We start from the raw sequence: 20706 nt of genomic DNA on the forward strand, positions 1-20706 counted from the left end.
CCTGTGAGCCGAAAAACCCTTTACGGCACTGGGATAGCTCACAGATGAAGTTATTAGAGGCCAGACAGACTCACGGAGGCGATTGGCATCTCACAACTTGCACTTTATTCCCCAGTCGAACTTGTGTAACTGTCTGTCACCCGTTCTACCGTCCACAGCTTTACTTGATAAACAAAAGTAGGATAAGAATGAGCATCAAACTGAAATAACCCGCATACATGGGTACGGGGTGTTCGAGGTGCACATATAATACAGACTGCCGACAGTTCAACAGGGCGCGCGCAGCTCTTAAAGGGGCCACACCTTATTTCCACTCATTACAGCTTCACACATACACTCACTCACTCACTCACACACACTCATAATAATTTACTCACTCGCACACATACACACACACGCACTCACTCACACACACTCACTCAAACACACTCGCGCACTCACACACTCAATCGCACACACACACACACACACACACTCACTCATATTAATTTACTCACTCGCACACATACATACTCACGCACTCACACACTCAATCGCACACACTCACTCTTGACGGAACCGTCGTGGAGGACCGAAAAAAAAAATTAAACATGCTAGTCTTTTTATGGTGATGTCACGAGGCATCGCAGACGCTAGTCGGTTGCAGTCCACTATGACAGTGATTCTCAACCAGTGGGCCTCGGAGCGCCATCTGGTGGGCCGTGTAGGCAGTGATAGACTACCCCCAAATTAATTTTTATTTATTTTTTAATTTACAAAACTTGTTATTTTCTAATTATCTAATTGTTCTTTATTGTAGTTTATATGATCAAAAACACTCAAGTCAAGTCAAGATGCATTATCTAAAAGCTAATTTAAGTTAGCTTAAATAGTTAGCTTAAGTTTAAATATCGCAACACCAGTCACGTCAGATTGAACGTTTGTTCGATCAGATGCAGTAACATTATGTTACTGTAATATGGATCGTTTTCTGAAAAGAAAAGGAGATGTGGGAGACAGACCTTCGAAGTGTGTGGTGAGAAAATACGACGCTGAATACATTAAATTTGGTTTTATAAGGGCAGGTGCTGAGGGGGGTCACACACGGACGAGAAGAGCAGCGCCGCGTCTACAACTCGAGGTATCGAACACTGGACGCGCACTTTCTCAGTTTATGGCCAGCAATATAGTTATGTTTAAGGACATTACGAAATTAAGATGATGTCTGTACTATATTATGATTGCAATTACATTTACAATTACAATTAAATACAATCGTTGCTGAGTCTGCAGTCTGAACACTTTACCTCAGGACGTACATTAACTGAATTAATTGAGAATCTCACCTGAAAATCCGATCATTTTCATCCACGCAGCTGATTTCTGTAAATTATGTAAATGGGGCTCTGTGGCGCGACAGGATTTTGAACAGCGTCTTGAGCCAGACGCCGCCGGTGTGTGTACACACTCATAGAAAATAATGTGCTGCGCTTGATACGCACTGTATGGAGTGAAATGTGCACGCACTCCTCACCCCTAATCCTAACCAAGGGTTTTCAATGCGTAGCATATGCACACAAAAAACATGTTTGGCGTATAAATGGCACGAGAAATAACATTCGTGGTATAGAGATCGTGTTGCAGCGAATAGAGAGAATCCCCTCTTGTGTGTCTGGCCTGTTGTTACAGGTATGTTAGCCTGTTATTGTTACAGGAATGGTTACTGAGAAAACCTGCAAAGCCTTTTTGATACAAGGACAGTTTTCATCTATATAGCTGACTTGATCTAGTCTGCTACAGTGGCATAACAGATTAACAGCAGAGTATATCATTGTACTTTTAGAATTTTCTGTTATTCTGTGTTCATACTATCATATGTGGAAAGGTGGTCCTCGGAATGTTTTTAAACACTGATTGGTGGGCCATGAGTTGCAAAAGGTTGAGAACCCCTGCACTATGACACACTATACGAGATGAAACGATCGAATCTTGCGTCCCGACGCCCGTCGTCGTTTACAAATCCCCACGACACCCTACGGCAAACTCATTGTGCCAAAATCGGGCTAAAATCGTGCAATCTGACCCAGGCATAAATGTCCATATAACTTTGTAATGACCAACAAGCACTGCTAGCGTCTCTGTCCATTACATTAGTCCCAGCTCTATATATGAACATGTTAACAGATAACGCTTGATCAGACGACGAACACGAGCTCAGACACAAGAAAGAACCCACTCAACACAAGACTTCACCCACATTTATTGAAGTCTGTATATAAATACACATGCACATTTCAAATGTAAACCAGAGTGAACTCAAGTGCACGAAATCCCCCGTATCATGCAAGGACGTCGGTTCAGTTTACAAAACCCACAGATGATTCAGCATATCCTGTGAACGGATCCAAGCCACATTCCACGCCTGTTCTGCCTTCTTCCGTATAAATAAATAGATTTATTAAAAGCGCACTCACAGAGTGAACTCTTATGTACAGAACTTATAAAGCCAGTCAGTCAGTGAGTCTGCCGGTTCCCACAGAGAGAGAGAGAGACTGTGTTCGCCATTGCCGATCGAGAACCGAGAACATTCATCGAGACCGAAGGCGAAGCTTGGGAACCGGGATCCTCAGGAGAGAGAGAGAGCGAGCGAGCGTGTGCACATCTGTGTCAGGAGCTCAAACCAGTGACGCACGTGTGCAAAGACAAGGCAACAGTCTGAGAGTGCGGTTAAGGCTGAGGTGAAAGAAAACCAGGAAAACAAACTTCCCTCTTCAAGCCAACAGAACGGCTTGGAGAAACTGGCAAACGCGTGATTGTGCAAGGCAGCCTCGGAACCCTCCGTTCATCAGCGTTATATACAGGATAAATCAAGCGTACATGTAAATCTCTCACTCGTGGACTCATGCGAACACTACATCAGCCCCGCGGGTCCAGCACTTCTTCAGCTGGAGTGGGCATGGCTCTGGGTGCGCTTCACCTCAGCTGGTGTTCATGGACCGGTGGAGCTCCTGCTGCTGCTGCTGGTTGCTGTTGAGATCCTCCTCCTCCTCTTCCTCCTCGGTCTCCTCGGTGGTCTCATCGGTCTGGTCGGGAGTCTGCCGGTCCAGGGGGAAGTAGCCCGTGCCTCGCACCGTGTCCTGCCGCTGGTAAAAGAGCACGTACGCTGCTTTGGACTGGACACACACACACACATAGAGAGAGAGAGAGAAAGAGAACGTCACTCATCTGACTGGGCGAGTGAATGCTGAAAGAACGGAGGAGAGTCAGTGACACGCTTGAGCTCCTCACCACGATCTGGTCCTCACTGATGGCCGACACACTGCTGTCGTCGAAGCTGTACCACTTCTGCTCGTCCTTGTTCTCGGCGTACGCAGTGTCTGACAGGGGAATCAGTTACACTCAACAGTTCAGTTTCTGCTGACAATACTCTCACATCATCTGTGTTCAGACTAGGGGTGTCGCAATATACCGGTGTTGACGATAATCGTGATATTCAAAGCATGAAATATCGACATCGTGTTAATTTAGAGTGTGACAATATACCGGTATTGGCGATAACCATAATGTTTAAAATGAACAGGACTCTTATGATAACATGACACGTAAATACTCCAGCGCCAGTACCTGGCTGACCTCTCAGGTGACTGTATTGCACCCGCTGACACCTATCAAATAAGAACGAAGACGACGCAGCGCGCGCCCGCGCAGCTAATCTGAGAAGAATGTCGTCTGAGCGAGAGAGTGAAACACTCTCCACACCCGAAAAAATTAAGCTCACAACATCTCCTAAAGAAAACATTCTCCTTAAAGGGGGTCGCACACCGGACGAGAAGCGCACGTCTTTAAAATTCGAACGCATTATTCTCTATGAGTGTAGGCTACACACACCGGCGTCTGTCCGCGGCGCCCAGCAACGGCTCAAAATCCGTCCGCGATCATTTTCAGGTGAGATTCTCAATTCATTAAATTAACGGATGCTCTGAGGTAAAGTGTTCAGATCGCAGACTCAGCAACTATTGTATTTAATTGTACAGTACAGTCATAACATAGTAGGCTACAGACAGACATTATCTACATTTCATAATGTCCTTAAACATAACAATATTGCTGGCCATAAACTGAGAAAGTGCGCGTCCGGTATGCGATACTTCGAGTTGTCCTAGACGCGTCGCGGCGCTTCTCGTCCGGTGTGCCGCGTGTGCGATCCCCATAAACTCAATATGCAGAATACCAACCTTACCCATCCATCACTCTGCGGATTATGCCATTTTACAGAGAGTAAATTGCGATTATTTTACTAGTCATGGAATGGGAAACGTGACATTAACCTGTTAACTGTTTCTGTGATCATATATCCCATTTCTTTACTCATCTTATTTTTGCATTTGTATTTGCACTTGATTTTTTATTTTTTTTTATCTGCTATATGCATGACTTTGCGCCAGCGCAACAGGTTTAAGAGCTTTTCAGTTCTTCAGGAAACATTCAGACAGTGTTTCGCTTCAGTTTGAAACCAGAAAAACTTCACATGCTTGTCTTCCTTCACAAAAATTTGCCATAGATTGAGTATACAAGAAGTAATGCATGTGCCTTGTGTTTATCAGTATCCTTATGTTTGTTGTGTAAAAAAGAAAAACTATAATCAAAGTAAAAATAAAAGATTCTATAGATATCGCGATATATCGATATCGTGAAATCTTTTGGCCACAATAACCGTGGTGTGAAAAATCCAACATCGTGACAGCCCTAGTTCAGACCCTACTAATACTCTACTGACACTCTACTAATCACATCATACTCTCACATCACCTGTGTTCAGACCCTCTACTAACAGTCTACTAATCACATCATAATCTCACATCATCTGTGTTCAGACCCTCTACTAATACTCTACTAACACACTACTAATCACATCATACTCTCACATCATCTGTGTTCAGACACTCTACTAATCACATCATGCTCTCACATCTGTGTTCAGACACTACTAATACTCTACTAATCACATACTCTCACATCACCTGTGTTCAGACACTACTAATACTCTACTAACACTCTACTAATCACATCATACTCTCACATCACCTGTGTTCAGACACTACTAATACTCTACTAACACTCTACTAATCACATCATACTCTCACATCATCTGTGTTCAGACACTACTAATACTGTACTAATCACATCATACTCACATCATCTGTGTTCAGACACTACTAATACTCCAATAATACTGTACTAATCATATCATACTCTCACATCATCTGTGCTCAGACACTCTACTAACACTACTAATCACATCATACTCTCACATCACCTGTGTTCAGACACTACTAATACTGTACTAATCACATCATACTCTCACATCATCTGTGTTCAGACCCTCTACTAATACTCTAACACTCTACTAATCACATCATACTCACATCATCTGTGTTCAGACAACTCTACTAACACTCTACTAATAACATCATATTCTCACATCATCTGTGTTTAGACACACTACTAATACTGTACTAATACTCTACTAACACTCTACTAATCACATCATACTCACATCATCTGTGTTCAGACAACTCTACTAATCACATCATACTCACATCATCTGTGTTCAGACAACTCTACTAACACTCTACTAATAACATCATACTCTCACATCATCTGTTCAGACACTCTACTAATACTGTACTGAAACTACTAATACTGTACTAATCACATCATACTCACATCATCTGTGTTCAGACCCTCTACTAATCACATCATACTCACATCATCTGTTCACTCTACTAATACTCTACTAACACTGCACTAACACTCTACTAATACTGTATTAACACTCTAGTAATATTGTTCTAATACTGCACAAACACTCTACTTATTCTGTACTAACCCTAACCTAACAATCTACCAACACTGTACTAACCCTAACATATCACTCTACTAATACTGTCCTAACCCTAACATATCACTCTACTAATACTGTACTAACCCTAACATATCACTCTACTAATACTGTCCTAACCCTAACATATCACTCTACTAATACTGTACTAACCCTAACATATCACTCTACTAATACTCATAATCTACTAGTACCAGCGATGAGGGAGGCCCGGCTCCGGCTCGTGATACTCACAGTGTCCTCCCCCCAAGCCACCGTAGTGGTTAGAGACGGCGATGAGGTCGTAGCGGCAGGGCCCGGCGTCGGGGTTGATGAGGAACTGGGACATGTCCAGATCACTGAGGGTCAACAGAGCGAGACCGTTCACACACACACCTCTGACACACACACACACACACACACCTCTGTCACACTGAGCTGTCGCTGACGTACCGCAGAGGGAAATCCACCAGCGAGTCCAGCTTGTCCCTCATGTAGCGGCTGTAGGAGAAGCGCTTGAGATGGACCACCAGCACCGGCGGCACACTCCACAGGTCCAGCTTCTTCGTGGCCTGCTGGTGCTGCTTACAGGTGGGACAGTACCTGACACACACACACGCTCAGTCACAGCTAGAGTCAGAGCACCATAGGGCTGTCAAAATTGCTCAAAAATGACGTTCGAATATTCCCTCTAAAAAACACGAATATTCGAACTATTCGAACATCTGGTTGCGCATTTTGTCAATGCGCAACCAGTTATTGACGTATTCGCATTACGTCAATAACAGGACAAATTAATACAAAGAGACATACATACATTTGTATAGGTAGTTAATTTAAGTTTAAACATATTTGACAATGTATTACCAACACAAAACCAAGTAAATAAACTAATGGCCAAGACCGCAGACCTCAGTCTCGCTCACTCGCAGGCACTCTTTCTCTCTCTCTCGCGCGCCCTCGCGCTCACGCTCTCTCTGCGCATAACGGTTTAAATTAACAACAATAAGCACACGTTGAGTGCTGATCAAGAGTTTTGTGCAAGCAATTTAAGGTCGCGACTCTTGTCCCAAATATAGCAGGCTTCATTCAGTGATTGAAACAAATTTATTAACATTAAAAGTTTTACAGTATAGAACCGACATTGAACGATCCGAGCGAGCTGTGCTGTGGTAAACATGGAACATTTCTGTGTAACGTTAAATAAAATGAGGCACACAATTCCGAGAAATGTGACAACAAAGAACTTTTACCCTGAGGTTCATAAAAAATAAAGCGCTATTAAAAAAGAAAAAGGCTACTTACATTATTGGTGCTTGTATTAAAAAAAGGAAAAACTGACTGCAATTTATTCCATTGTCTTTTAGTGCACTGTCAACTTTCAGCAGTGACGCTGTGCTAGACAGTGCGACTCGTGTGACCTGTCCCTCAGGCAGCGCGCGCGCCCACTCGCAAAGCAAACAGCCGCGCCTCTGCTTCCGCGGGCGTGTTTTTCCATATTCGAAATTCACATTCGAATATTAATTTTAACGTTCGAATTTCTGTTTTTTAAAACTATATATATATATGATATATCTAATATATATTCGAATTTAGAATATTCGTTGACAGCCCTAGAGCACCAGAGGCACCTCAAACATCTCAATCCCTCTGATCAGGTCTATGGATCTCGCATTAAGTCTCAGATATCGGCCCGTATCATGTTCTGTTATTATGTGAAGACTCGCTATTAAACTATCGCTCAGAAATCATCTCAAGTGTGTGCATTAATACTAGGGCTGTAACGATACACGTATTCGTATTGAACCGTTCAGTACAAGGCTTTCGGGTTCAGTACGCATCACAAATCGAACGATTCGTTGGGCCAGTTTTCCTGCCAGTGCGTCCAAAATTTTGTTAGCAGTCGCGACCACCACAACACTGCCCAACATCACATGGCAAACGTAATGAAAGAGTAACGAAACTGCGCTGCTCATCTGTGCTTCATGGACCGTTTATCAGATTGGACCAGTAATAGACAGCGCAGCGACACTGTTACTACACAGCGCTGGAGATCCAGTGAAGAAAGAATTTGAATTCGCCACAGAAATAATAACATCGCTGCGAGATCCAGCATTCAGATTTCTCTGTAATTAACCGTAGAACAACCAGGAAAAACATTGTGCCATGAATGAACAAGTTATAGAAGGCTTTAAGTCCACAGATGAGCAACATTCACCCTGGATTTACTGTAGTAACACTCACTGTAACCATGGAAGTGTGGCAGGAATAGTAAAATGCTTTCAAGAACGTCACACATCTTTTCCCAGCACTTCAAAACTCAAATATTATCATATTTGAATGTTATTTTTAATGTGATGACCAAAACAGTATTTGTTCAACCTTCAAAGATTGTCCCCATTTATAAAACTAAAAGTTTCAAGATGTAGGAAAACCAACACTCGTTTAAAAATAAAAAAGACAATAAATTACCACTGTAACCAGTAGGCGGCTGCCACTTCCACTTCCAAATATACATTTTTTAATCGTTTTGCTTTTGAATTATTATTTCGGTTATGAATAAAATGCTGCCTTCAAATGTTAATCACTCACTGCTCTTGACTGAGAACTTTAATTCAGTAGCTTTAATAAGATTCAATGTATAATTTATACAGGGAAGTCTCTAGTAGGGTTTTATTTTTATATTTGTTCATTCCATTTCTTACTTGAATGCGACTGTGGCTGAAAAAATAAAGCACGGTTTATTTTGTTTGTATATTATGGTATGTGTATGTAATGTGAATTGTGGAAGAAATTTAATATGTTCTATATGTTTGCATTTAATTATATTTATAGAATCTTAGAAATATGCTGGTAATTAGATTAATGTAGTGTCGATACATACCCTTATGAATGTATGTATGTGTATCTCCTTGTATATGACCTGGCAAAAGTTAATGTGTGACTAAGTGTATGACCGAGGCAGAGGGTCTACATTCAAGGGTATAATACGATAGACAAATCAAAACAATGTATTAGTTATGGCTGAGATATATCTTCATTTAGCCTCGGGAAAACAACCTTGGGGGAGGAATAACTATAAAGAATGAAGGATACCCCCACTCGTGGTCACACTCTGCAGGCACTTTGTAATGACTGTATGACTGCTGACCTTTCCTTGCAAGGGAATAAATAACCTTTAAAGACAATTTATCCATGTTTGTCTCTTATTCAGTAATAGAAAATTGTTTGCCACCAGAGTATCTAATGTGTCTCTTTGCTCTTATTGTTTAATAACAAATATAAAATGACAAAGATTTTTATCTTCACCACTTAGGTCTAAATGTCTGCAATTCTTTTTATTTTATACTCTTATTTTATACATGTAGAAAAACCAACATGAAAAAGAATCGTGATATGGTATTTTTGCCATATGGCCCACCCCTAGAACACCCGCTCGGCCTCACCACGGGTCTGCAGCTCCCAGCTTCTCTTTGGTGGTGAAGAGCTCAATGCAATCCTTCAGTTTGAAGAAGCTCTTCTTCTGGGGCTTGTACTCCATACTCTCGTGCTTATCAAAGTCCTGCGGAGGAAACAGTCAAGCATCTCAAATCTCACCACACCAACGACTTCCGACGGGAAGCGGGAGAGATTTACCTCAGCCACCGACTCGTTGAAGTACTTCCTCTTCGTTTCTGGCTCCCAGTCCAAGGAGAGATAGCATCTATCTGCACGAAAACAATGAAACGAGTCAGATGATCACTTTAAACACCATTGATCTCTGGAAACACACGTTAGCGTCTCCCACCACTGAGTCTGGCGTGGTCCTCGTCGAAGCGGATCTGCCGTGGCTCGCCTGCCCTGATGAAGTTGGCGTCGGTCTTCCCCATGTTGTTGAACTGGAATGTGAAGAGGCGCTTCTTCTGGCCGTTGGGCGTCGGGGCTTTGCAGGAGTTCCCCAGCTCGTGGTCTCCGCCGCCCAGCGAGTCCTCCGACGGGCTGCTGTTGTCGTTCTCCGAGGGAAGCTCCTGCTCCTGGCTGGACTCGTCGTCCGGCTCATCCGTCTCCATCTCACCTGCGAGTCAGACGAGCCACGCGCTTCAGTGCCTAAAACCTCTTGACCCTCATCCTTCCCTCACGCTTCAGTGCCTCAAACCTCTTGACCCTCATCCTTCCCTCGCGCTACAGTGCCTCAAACCTCTTGACCCTCATCCTTCCCTCGCGCTTCAGTGCCAAAAACCTCTTGACCCTCATCCTTCCCTCGCGCTTCAGTGCCTCAAACCTCTAAACCCTCATCCTTCCCTCGCGCTTCAGTGCCAAAAACCTCTTGACCCTCATCCTTCCCTCGCGCTTCAGTGCCTCAAACCTCTTGACCCTCATCCTTCCCTCGCGCTTCAGTGCCAAAAACCTCTTGACCCTCATCCTTCCCTCGCGCTTCAGTGCCTCAAACCTCTAAACCCTCATCCTTCCCTCGCGCTTCAGTGCCTCAAACCTCTTGACCCTCATCCTTCCCTCGCGCTTCAGTGCCTCAAACCTCTTGACCCTCATCCTTCCCTCACGCTTCAGTGCCTCAAACCTCTAAACCCTCATCCTTCCCTCGCACTTCAGTGCCTCAAACCTCTTGACCCTCATCCTTCCCTCGCGCTTCAGTGCCTAAAACCTCTTGACCCTCATCCTTCCCTCGCGCTTCAGTGCCTCAAACCTCTTGACCCTCATCCTTCCCTCACGCTTCAGTGCCTCAAACCTCTAAACCCTCATCCTTCCCTCGCGCATCAGTGCCTCAAACCTCTAAACCCTCATCCTTCCCTCGCGCTTCAGTGCCTCAAACCTCTTGACCCTCATCCTTCCCTCGCGCATCAGTGCCTCAAACCTCTAAACCCTCATCCTTCCCTCGCGCTTCAGTGCCTCAAACCTCTAAACCCTCATCCTTCCCTCGCGCTTCAGTGCCTCAAACCTCTTGACCCTCATCCTTCCCTCGCGCTTCAGTGCCTCAAACCTCTTGACCCTCATCCTTCCCTCGCGCTTCAGTGCCTAAAACCTCTTGACCCTCATCCTTCCCTCGCGCTTCAGTGCCTCAAACCTCTTGACCCTCATCCTTCCCTCACGCTTCAGTGCCTCAAACCTCTAAACCCTCATCCTTCCCTCGCGCATCAGTGCCTCAAACCTCTAAACCCTCATCCTTCCCTCGCGCTTCAGTGCCTCAAACCTCTTGACCCTCATCCTTCCCTCGCGCATCAGTGCCTCAAACCTCTAAACCCTCATCCTTCCCTCGCGCTTCAGTGCCTCAAACCTCTAAACCCTCATCCTTCCCTCGCGCTTCAGTGCCTCAAACCTCTTGACCCTCATCCTTCCCTCGCGCTTCAGTGCCTCAAACCTCTTAACCCTCATCCTTCCCTCGCGCTTCAGTGCCTCAAACCTCTTGACCCTCATCCTTCCCTCGCATTCTAGGACAAATCTTTCTCTTGAGACATAAATTATACTGAAATTATTATTTTTTTGTCCAGAAAGTTTCTTTAATTTTGATAATATTTTTGCTCAATTTTCCAATGCAATTTTTTGGGAGATTTTTTTTATTGTAATTACCTTTAAAATACTAGATTTGATTAAAAAATATATAAATAAATAGTAATTTAAGCACATTCCTCACATTCGTTCAACTTAAATTCAAAATAACTCATAATGTCATGCATAACCCTTTAATTCAGCTCAAAATATCTTCATTGTGTGTCTTTGCCGACCTCTTGTGGAGAAATATATATACCATGATATTTCACGACTCTAGATGGCCTTATAGCTCTATATCAGGGGTGGGCAAACTACGGCCCGCGGGCCACACACCGCAGGTGTTTGCTCACCCGTTAGGCTGTTTAATCCGGCCCGTCAAGTATTAAAAAAATTGTCTTAAGATTGCATTAATTTTGCCTTTTTCTTGCAATACTTTGCGTTATATATATATATATATATATATATATATATATATTGCGTTGCATATATTTGACAATCGGAATATCAGATATTTCATGCCATAGCTAACAAATGTAAAAAGGAAAAATGACATAAAAGCAGATCATCATTCATTCAGCGCTGTTGTGGCTGCGGTGTGTCACGTAACAAGCAATGACGCGTCACCATGGAAACCAAACAGACAGCGACTTAAGCGCATAGACTTGTTGCACGTTAATGTTTTTTCCTTTTTTGGAAACTCACAGAGAAAAAAAAATTTTTGGTAACCGCTTGCACACCTGTTTAGTTTTTCCTTTGATTTGTCTGCTATTTAGTTTCTTTGCTCCTCTGGATTTGTGGATGTATCCTGACTGATTCCGTTTACCGACCTTTATCGCCCGGCTTTCGACTACGCTCCCGTCTGCCATGTAGGCTACAGAACCCGGTTTTGTTCATTAAATGTTCTGATCTGCCTTTGCTTTTTATGTTTTATTTTATTATACTTAAAATAAATTTGTGTATTCGTTTATTTCGTTTTTTTCCACAAATGTATGACTTTTGGAAGTGCAAATTGATTGCCATATGCAGTTTTAATAAAGATGAATTAACGTAACCTTCTGTCATTTTTACTCTTCTAAGTGTACACTTGCAGGTGTTTTGTTTCTAATTTACTGTTAGGCCCATTAAATAATAATAAGGATAAACAATATTTAAAAAGTATAGGCTATAATTATCTAACATCTGACTAATAAAAAATTAACCTCAAAACATAACATGCTAAATGGGGGATATCTAGCATAAAAAAAATGTATTGTCAGAATGTCGTCTCTCAGTTGTTGAATTTCGCGCAGACGTTGGCACAACGTAAATGTGTTTGCTCAGCCCGATCTCATGAAAGTGAGAATACCACGAATTGTATTTGTAGTGCTTATGATACGCAGTTTTCGTAGCATATGATACGCACATTATGGCGTGTAATAGGCACGCACTCTGCACCCCTAATCCTAACCAAGGGGTTTACAGTGCGTAGCATATGCACGCAAAAAACATTTTTGCCGGGTAAATGGCACGAGAAATAAAATTTGTGGTATAGATATGCACTTTCATGAGATCGTGTTTCAATCTGTACTGGGCTGGCCCTCTGTCAAATTTTAAAACCCAGTGTGGCCCTTGAGCCAAAAAGTTTGCCCACCCCTGCTCTATATGGAGCAAATGAGCTGTTCCGCTAGGTCCTAAAGTCAGATCACTTCAGTATGCATTCAGATACACGTGTAGACAAAATATTTTTTTGGAAAGTTTTATCATTTTTAGTCAGAATTTTGAGCATTTTTAGGTGTACTGAAGCATTCCTCACATTCCCTTTATTCCTAAGGGGGTCAAATTGACCCGCGAGGGAAGGATTTGTTACTTTTTTAAATTCCAACCTCAAAACTCCTCAAATCCATTTTTTTGTGTGTGTGTATTCGTGGATCAAATGTGACAAAAGTCCTAGAGTCTTGGACCCCTCTGATGAACACTCAAATTCAAAGAACAATTCCGGGTCAAAATGGCCCGAGGGAATGATGAGGTAAACATGTCAACATGCAGTGGCGCAGGATGCATTGTTGGTTAGTGAATGCCAACACTGACATGTGTGAGAAGAGATGCGGTCAAACACATGCTTACTAGGCCACCCCTCCTCCATTATACCATTGGTGGCGTTGCCATTGATGGAGTGTTGTTTGGGTGAGAGCGTCTCCTCGCTCTCCTCGTCCTCAGTGGCCGGCCGAACGAAACGACTGAAACGACACCAGACAAACTCTCAACTAGCAGCAACAAATAAACATTCCCATCAACTAAACATTAGGGGTGTAACGATACACCAATGCCACGGTTCGGTTCATATCACGGTTTTGGAGCCACGGTTCGGTTCGGTTCGGTTCTGTTTGCTGTGGGGGCAGGGTTCATGGCAGGGCACCAGCAATAATAACGCTAAATTAACTTTAACTTTATTAACTGAACTTTATACAGTGGCTTCAGCCTTTCTTTAGAGCACTTAGCACACCTGAGTTAACTAAAATGAAATAAATGCCTCCACTGACTAGTCAGAAATAAACTGCACACCTGAGTAGGGTTGCCAACTTCAGAAAAGTAAAATGCGGGACAATCGTGGTTCTTTATAGGAAAACAAGGGACACTCAAAATATTTGTACTGCATCGCACAATGTACATCATTTCATTGTCTGCAGACAGTTAAGTATATGTTTAAAAGGTTATCAGACAAACACATTTGTATTGCTTAACCTATTTATGTACAATTTAATTCTAAAAATTATTGTAAAGTCATACAAACAAAATGTCACATTACAAACAAACCACCATTCAAAATAACAGCATTTATCTGAAATAGAAAGCTTTTTTAACATTATACATAGGCCTACAGTTCAAAAGTTTGAGGTTTGTAAGATAATTTTTGGGGGGAAAGAAATTAAAGAAAGTAATTGCCTACTTTTATTCAGCAAGGATGCATTACGTTAATCAAAAGTGACAGTAGCCTACATTTATAGTGTTACACAAGCTTTCTATTTCAAATAAATATCTTATGATCTTTACATTCTTCATAGAATCCTGGGGGGGAAAAAACAAACCAGTCTTAAACATTAATAATAATCAGAAATGTTTTGTGAGCATATTATTCCCTCAGGTAGATTAGGCATGTTTTCTTGCGTGGCTGGATGTTGGACTCATGAACAATAATCACGTTGTTTGCATTCGCTAAAATTGATTTGCCGAAATCAAAACGTGGACAGTGAAAAGGAATTACCGTTAGCGCGAGACGAGTCCGGCTTGAAGCGGAAGCGACCAGACGGCAGAGGATTATGTTCGCAAAACAAACAATGATTTGTCTCAAAACGATGATTAAAAAATGCTGTGATATGTCATCATATTGGATGATGACAGGTGTCGGTGATTCGTGATCAGCACTGCTGCTGTTGCTGCTGTATCAGTCAGTGGTTGTGACCGGAGGGTCTTCAATCTCAATATGAGTTGCCATCCTGAAGTGCGTATGTAAACTCTCGAGCGTGATCGATCACCCAAATCACGTGACATGCACTTTATTTAGTAAATAATATTATAATAATATTTAGTAAAACTACAGCTCTTATTAGTTGTTAAAAGTGTACTCATTAATAACTATTTAATCAAATGTCAAGGAAGAAAAAAATAGTTTTGTGACAAAGTGATGTGAGAGTTGGGCCGGGGCAGCAGGGGGCGGGGCGCGTTCGGTTCGTCATGAGAGTATCGCGGTTCGAACCGTGGCTGTTGTATCGCGGTTTGTCGGTTCGGTTTGAATATCGTTACACCCCTACTAAACATTAGATGAGAGGGTCTGTTTTTGATACATCTGTGTGTGTTTTGGGCTGGATTTCCCGATAACATTGACACTTACCAAACAAAATAATGACTACTGTAAAGCTTGCCGTAAAGCAAGTCAAATTTGTAGTTTTCTTATGTCTCATTAGAACTACAGAAACGCAACCCGATCTGGCAATCTTACATAGTGTGGATATAGCAGATAAAGGACCGCAAAGCGAAGCGAAAGAGCCTTTCACCCTGTTACGACTTGATGAACCACTGAAACGATTTTGGAAACATAATTTTAAGGTAAAAATCTTCCTTAGTGTTGCTTTAATGATAAGGTAGAGCTTAAGAACGGCATAGCGTAGGAAAATTTGGGGAAACGTATTAACGATAGGGTACAGCTTAAGAACGGTGTAGCGCAGGGAAGGTGTGGGGAAACACGTATTAACGATAGGGTACAGCATAAGAACGGTGTAGCGCAGGGAAGGTGTGGGGAAACACGTGTTAACGATAGGGTACAGCTTAAGAACGGTGTAGCGCAGGGAAGGTGTGGGGAAACACGTATTAACGATAGGGTACAGCATAAGAACGGTGTAGCGCAGGGAAGGTGTGGGGAAACACGTGTTAACGGTAAGGTACAGCTTAAGAACGGCGTAGCGCAGGGAAGGTGTGGGGAAACACGTATTAACGATAGGGTACAGCTTAAGAACGGTGTAGCGCAGGGAAGGTGTGGGGAAACACGTGTTAACGATAGGGTACAGCTTAAGAACGGTGTAGCGTAGGGAAGGTGTGGGGAAACACGTGTTAACGATAGGGTACAGCTTAAGAACGGTGTAGCGCAGGGAAGGTGTGGGGAAACACGTGTTAACGATAGGGTACAGCTTAAGAACGGTGTAGCGCAGGGAAGGTGTGGGGAAACACGTGTTAACGATAGGGTACAGCATAAGAACGGTGTAGCGCAGGGAAGGTGTGGGGAAACACGTGTTAACGGTAAGGTACAGCTTAAGAACGGCGTAGCGCAGGGAAGGTGTGGGGAAACACGTATTAACGATAGGGTACAGCTTAAGAACGGTGTAGCGCAGGGAAGGTGTGGGGAAACACGTGTTAACGGTAAGGTACAGCTTAAGAACGGCGTAGCGCAGGGAAGGTGTGGGGAAACACGTATTAACGATAGGGTACAGCTTAAGAACGGTGTAGCGCAGGGAAGGTGTGGGGAAACACGTATTAACGATAGGGTACAGCATAAGAACGGTGTAGCGCAGGGAAGGTGTGGGGAAACACGTGTTAACGATAGGGTACAGCTTAAGAACGGTGTAGCGCAGGGAAGGTGTGGGGAAACACGTATTAACGATAGGGTACAGCATAAGAACGGTGTAGCGCAGGGAAGGTGTGGGGAAACACGTGTTAACGGTAAGGTACAGCTTAAGAACGGCGTAGCGCAGGGAAGGTGTGGGGAAACACGTATTAACGATAGGGTACAGCTTAAGAACGGTGTAGCGCAGGGAAGGTGTGGGGAAACACGTGTTAACGATAGGGTACAGCTTAAGAACGGTGTAGCGTAGGGAAGGTGTGGGGAAACACGTGTTAACGATAGGGTACAGCTTAAGAACGGTGTAGCGCAGGGAAGGTGTGGGGAAACACGTGTTAACGATAGGGTACAGCTTAAGAACGGTGTAGCGCAGGGAAGGTGTGGGGAAACACGTGTTAACGATAGGGTACAGCATAAGAACGGTGTAGCGCAGGGAAGGTGTGGGGAAACACGTGTTAACGGTAAGGTACAGCTTAAGAACGGCGTAGCGCAGGGAAGGTGTGGGGAAACACGTATTAACGATAGGGTACAGCTTAAGAACGGTGTAGCGCAGGGAAGGTGTGGGGAAACACGTGTTAACGGTAAGGTACAGCTTAAGAACGGCGTAGCGCAGGGAAGGTGTGGGGAAACACGTATTAACGATAGGGTACAGCTTAAGAACGGTGTAGCGTAGGGAAGGTGTGGGGAAACACGTATTAACGATAGGGTACAGCATAAGAACGGTGTAGCGTAGGGAAGGTGTGGGGAAACACGTGTTAACGATAGGGTACAGCTTAAGAACGGTGTAGCGTAGGGAAGGTGTGGGGAAACACGTATTAACGATAGGGTACAGCATAAGAACGGTGTAGCGCAGGGAAGGTGTGGGGAAACACGTGTTAACGGTAAGGTACAGCTTAAGAATGGTGTAGCGCAGGGAAGGTGTGGGGAAACACGTGTTAACGGTAAGGTACAGCTTAAGAACGGTGTAGCGCAGGGAAGGTGTGGGGAAACACGTATTAACGATAGGGTACAGCTTAAGAACGGTGTAGCGCAGGGAAGGTGTGGGGAAACACGTATTAACGATAGGGTACAGCTTAAGAACGGTGTAGCGCAGGGAAGGTGTGGGGAAACACGTATTAACGATAGGGTACAGCTTAAGAACGGTGTAGCGCAGGGAAGGTGTGGGGAAACACGTATTAACGATAGGGTACAGCTTAAGAACGGTGTAGCGCAGGGAAGGTGTGGGGAAACACGTATTAACGATAGGGTACAGCATAAGAACGGTGTAGCGCAGGGAAGGTGTGGGGAAACACGTGTTAACGATAGGGTACAGCTTAAGAACGGTGTAGCGCAGGGAAGGTGTGGGGAAACACGTATTAACGATAGGGTACAGCTTAAGAACGGTGTAGCGCAGGGAAGGTGTGGGGAAACACGTATTAACGATAGGGTACAGCTTAAGAACGGTGTAGCATAGGGAAGGTGTGGGGAAACACGTGTTAACGGTAAGGTACAGCTTAAGAACGGTGTAGCGCAGGGAAGGTGTGGGGAAACACGTATTAACGATAGGGTACAGCTTAAGAACGGTGTAGCGCAGGGAAGGTGTGGGGAAACACGTATTAACGATAGGGTACAGCTTAAGAACGGTGTAGCGCAGGGAAGGTGTGGGGAAACACGTATTAACGATAGGGTACAGCTTAAGAACGGTGTAGCGCAGGGAAGGTGTGGGGAAACACGTATTAACGATAGGGTACAGCTTAAGAACGGTGTAGCGCAGGGAAGGTGTGGGGAAACACGTATTAACGATAGGGTACAGCTTAAGAACGGTGTAGCGCAGGGAAGGTGTGGGGAAACACGTATTAACGATAGGGTACAGCTTAAGAATGGTGTAGCGCAGGGAAGGTGTGGGGAAACACGTGTCAACGGTAAGGTACAGCTTAAGAACAGTGTAGCGCAGGGAAGGTGTGGGGAAACACGTATTAACGATAGGGTACAGCTTAAGAACGGTGTAGCGCAGGGAAGGTGTGGGGAAACACGTGTTAATGGTAAGGTACAGCTTAAGAACGGTGTAGCGTAGGGAAGGTGTGGGGAAACACGTATTAACGGTAAGGTACAGCTTAAGAACGGTGTAGCGCAGGGAAGGTGTGGGGAAACACATATTAACGGTAAGGTACAGCTTAAGAACGGTGTAGCGTAGGGAAGGTGTGGGGAAACACGTATTAACGATAGGGTACAGCTTAAGAACGGTGTAGCCTAGGGAAGGTGTGGGGAAACACGTATTAACGGTAAGGTACAGCTTAAGAACGGTGTAGCGTAGGGAAGGTGTGGGGAAACACGTATTAACGGTAAGGTACAGCTTAAGAACGGTGTAGCGCAGGGAAGGTGTGGGGAAACACGTGTTAACGGTAAGGTACAGCTTAAGAACGGTGTAGCGCAGGGAAGGTGTGGGGAAACACGTGTTAACGGTAAGGTACAGCTTAAGACAGCGTAGGTGTGGGGAAACCCAGCCCTGTGTGAAGCCGCTACACACCAGAGGCGCAGCAGGAGCAGGTTGTACAGCTTGTCCTCGCTGATGGTGCGCGGGACGCTGAGCAGGAACGGCTGGCCGAAGAGCGGCGTACTGGTGTGGTTGAAGCCCGACTGCTTGTACTTCTCCCGCAGATGAACAGGAATCACCACGTGATCGGTGTCCTGGCTGCCGGCCAGCTCGAACCTGCTCCACACGGACACAGACGCAGGGATCAGAAACACGCACTGACCTCTCACCCGCCTCAGTAACCACAGGAGCTCACACATAGATGGTGTCCCGCTCCATGATGCTGCTCAGGTTCTCGTTGCTGGCGAATATCCGGTGAAACCTGTGGTTGTATATGTCCGTGACAATCATCTGGACGGGCAGAGGAAACACAGTGAATGCTGGGAAGTTCAGCATCAGATGCGAGAGGTTAGCTTCTCCATGCCCACGGTTACCTTCTGAGCCGGGACGCCTGACAGAGCCGAGAGCGACGCGCACAGGTCCGAGATGAGGCCCACTTTAGGCACCGTCAGCTTGTACTGAAACAGAAACAACAGCCACACCTGTAACACGTTTCAGCGCTCCCAGGGTTTTTCCTGGATCAAAACAAGGCGGAGGTGGTAAAATCCTCGTCATGGTTGAAGAAAACACTTTTTACAAGAGCATATTTTAGGTATTTTAACAATAAGGTAAGTAGATTGTTATTTTGATGTCACTATCACATACTCTGTTTCCAAAAGGATATTGTGAAACTGTGTTGGCTGGACCTTGGTCCTGCTAGGGGGGTTGGGGGTCATGCTCTCCCATAAGAAAGTTTTGTACATTTTAAAGTAAATGTATAAATTCAGTAATCTGGTGCACTTTGAGACTTCAAAATTAAGAGTTCCAACCCATGTTCAGTGTGCAAATTGAACAAAGGAAGTCTGTGCATTGACTTGTACCTGAACTTTGACGGGGGCTCGTTTGCTAGAGATGTGCAGATCAGCTCTAACATCACCTGAATCGGCTGTTAAAAATAAATCATCCACATATTCTCTGATTTAGATCTGCACCTGATCATCACATTACAATTATTCCCATTCTCAGTGTTAAGCATGATGATATGACAACATGTCACACTGAAGTAGGCTGCTTTTAAATGAACATTTATTTAAAATAAAAGTTCTTCTTTGGCAAAATTACATTTCTTTAATAGCCTAAACACAGGCTTTACTCCCTTCAAACTTAAATGATCACTGTCTCATTACATCACTGTTGGAAAACACTCTTATCAGAACAATTTCTGTTAAACTTGTGTATATTTTTAGTTAAAGCTGTTAAATTATAAAGCAATCTCTTTGTGTTTTATATAATGGCCACTAGAAGGTGCTCTAGGCATGTTTTCCTTGCTTGCTTTTCTCTGAAGGGATATGGCGTTGTTGAAAACGAAAGCAAAAGAGATGCACGTTCGTTGCGTTTTACTGTGAAATGAGAGTTCAGAGTCTTTTAATGATTTATATCTCATCACGTTTCAGCGCAACACAAGATCTGTGCTGACGGATGGTACCTGCGTGGGTTTGGCCAGGGCGTCGAGCCACACCAGATACACCTCCAGCGTGCGCTCCTTCTTCATGGGCAGGGGCAGCGTCAGGTAGCAGAAGGGGTCGAAGGTCACCGAGACCTTGGCGCACACGGGACACACTAGCGTGGACTTGAACAGGCCGTGGAAGATGTCCACGATGATGGAGTCGTTCCTCTTGATGTGGTTCTCCCAGGCCTCCTCTGCAACCACCTGCAGGAGAT

General features: G+C 44.2%; 1 protein-coding gene and 2 long non-coding RNA genes across 8 annotated transcripts in view; 1 reads left to right on the top strand and 2 right to left on the bottom strand.

Moving 5' to 3' along the window:
* Nucleotides 1-2222: 2222 nt before the first annotated feature.
* Nucleotides 2223-20706, bottom strand: part of usp15 (ubiquitin specific peptidase 15) — a 49799-nt gene continuing 31315 nt past the window's right edge. For 3 of the 4 annotated variants that reach the window (XM_082167334.1, XM_082167332.1, XM_082167335.1), the window contains 12 exons: nucleotides 20471-20695; nucleotides 19380-19463; nucleotides 19202-19296; nucleotides 18940-19122; nucleotides 13448-13560; nucleotides 9648-9914; nucleotides 9497-9567; nucleotides 9307-9422; nucleotides 6314-6463; nucleotides 6116-6219; nucleotides 3268-3356; nucleotides 2223-3152 (listed from right to left, as the gene is read on the bottom strand). In XM_082167334.1, coding sequence (XP_082023460.1) covers nucleotides 2958-3152; nucleotides 3268-3356; nucleotides 6116-6219; nucleotides 6314-6463; nucleotides 9307-9422; nucleotides 9497-9567; nucleotides 9648-9914; nucleotides 13448-13560; nucleotides 18940-19122; nucleotides 19202-19296; nucleotides 19380-19463; nucleotides 20471-20695 — 1692 coding nt within the window. In that variant the 3' untranslated portion in view covers nucleotides 2223-2957. The remainder of the gene's footprint in view (nucleotides 3153-3267; nucleotides 3357-6115; nucleotides 6220-6313; nucleotides 6464-9306; nucleotides 9423-9496; nucleotides 9568-9647; nucleotides 9915-13447; nucleotides 13561-18939; nucleotides 19123-19201; nucleotides 19297-19379; nucleotides 19464-20470; nucleotides 20696-20706) is intronic. The other variant, XM_082167333.1, reaches the window with a different exon arrangement.
* LOC309497149 lies at nucleotides 6370-9043 on the top strand. Its single transcript, XR_014205426.1, has 2 exons — nucleotides 6370-6483; nucleotides 7457-9043. It is a non-coding gene; the product is annotated as an uncharacterized lncRNA (long non-coding RNA).
* On the bottom strand, nucleotides 9921-11101 carry LOC309497140. Of its 3 annotated transcripts, XR_014205414.1 has the most exons (4): nucleotides 11046-11101; nucleotides 10668-10961; nucleotides 10164-10583; nucleotides 9921-10121 (listed from the first exon to the last, which is right to left on the bottom strand). It is a non-coding gene; the product is annotated as an uncharacterized lncRNA (long non-coding RNA). The 3 variants fall into 3 exon arrangements; XR_014205415.1 differs by lacking the exon at nucleotides 11046-11101 and having other exon boundaries at nucleotides 10668-11039; XR_014205416.1 differs by lacking the exons at nucleotides 10668-10961; nucleotides 11046-11101 and having other exon boundaries at nucleotides 10164-10415; nucleotides 10458-10661.

Source organism: Leuciscus leuciscus, assembly GCF_965113295.1.
Source record: "Leuciscus leuciscus genome assembly, chromosome: 4".
NCBI lineage: Eukaryota > Metazoa > Chordata > Actinopteri > Cypriniformes > Leuciscidae > Leuciscus > Leuciscus leuciscus.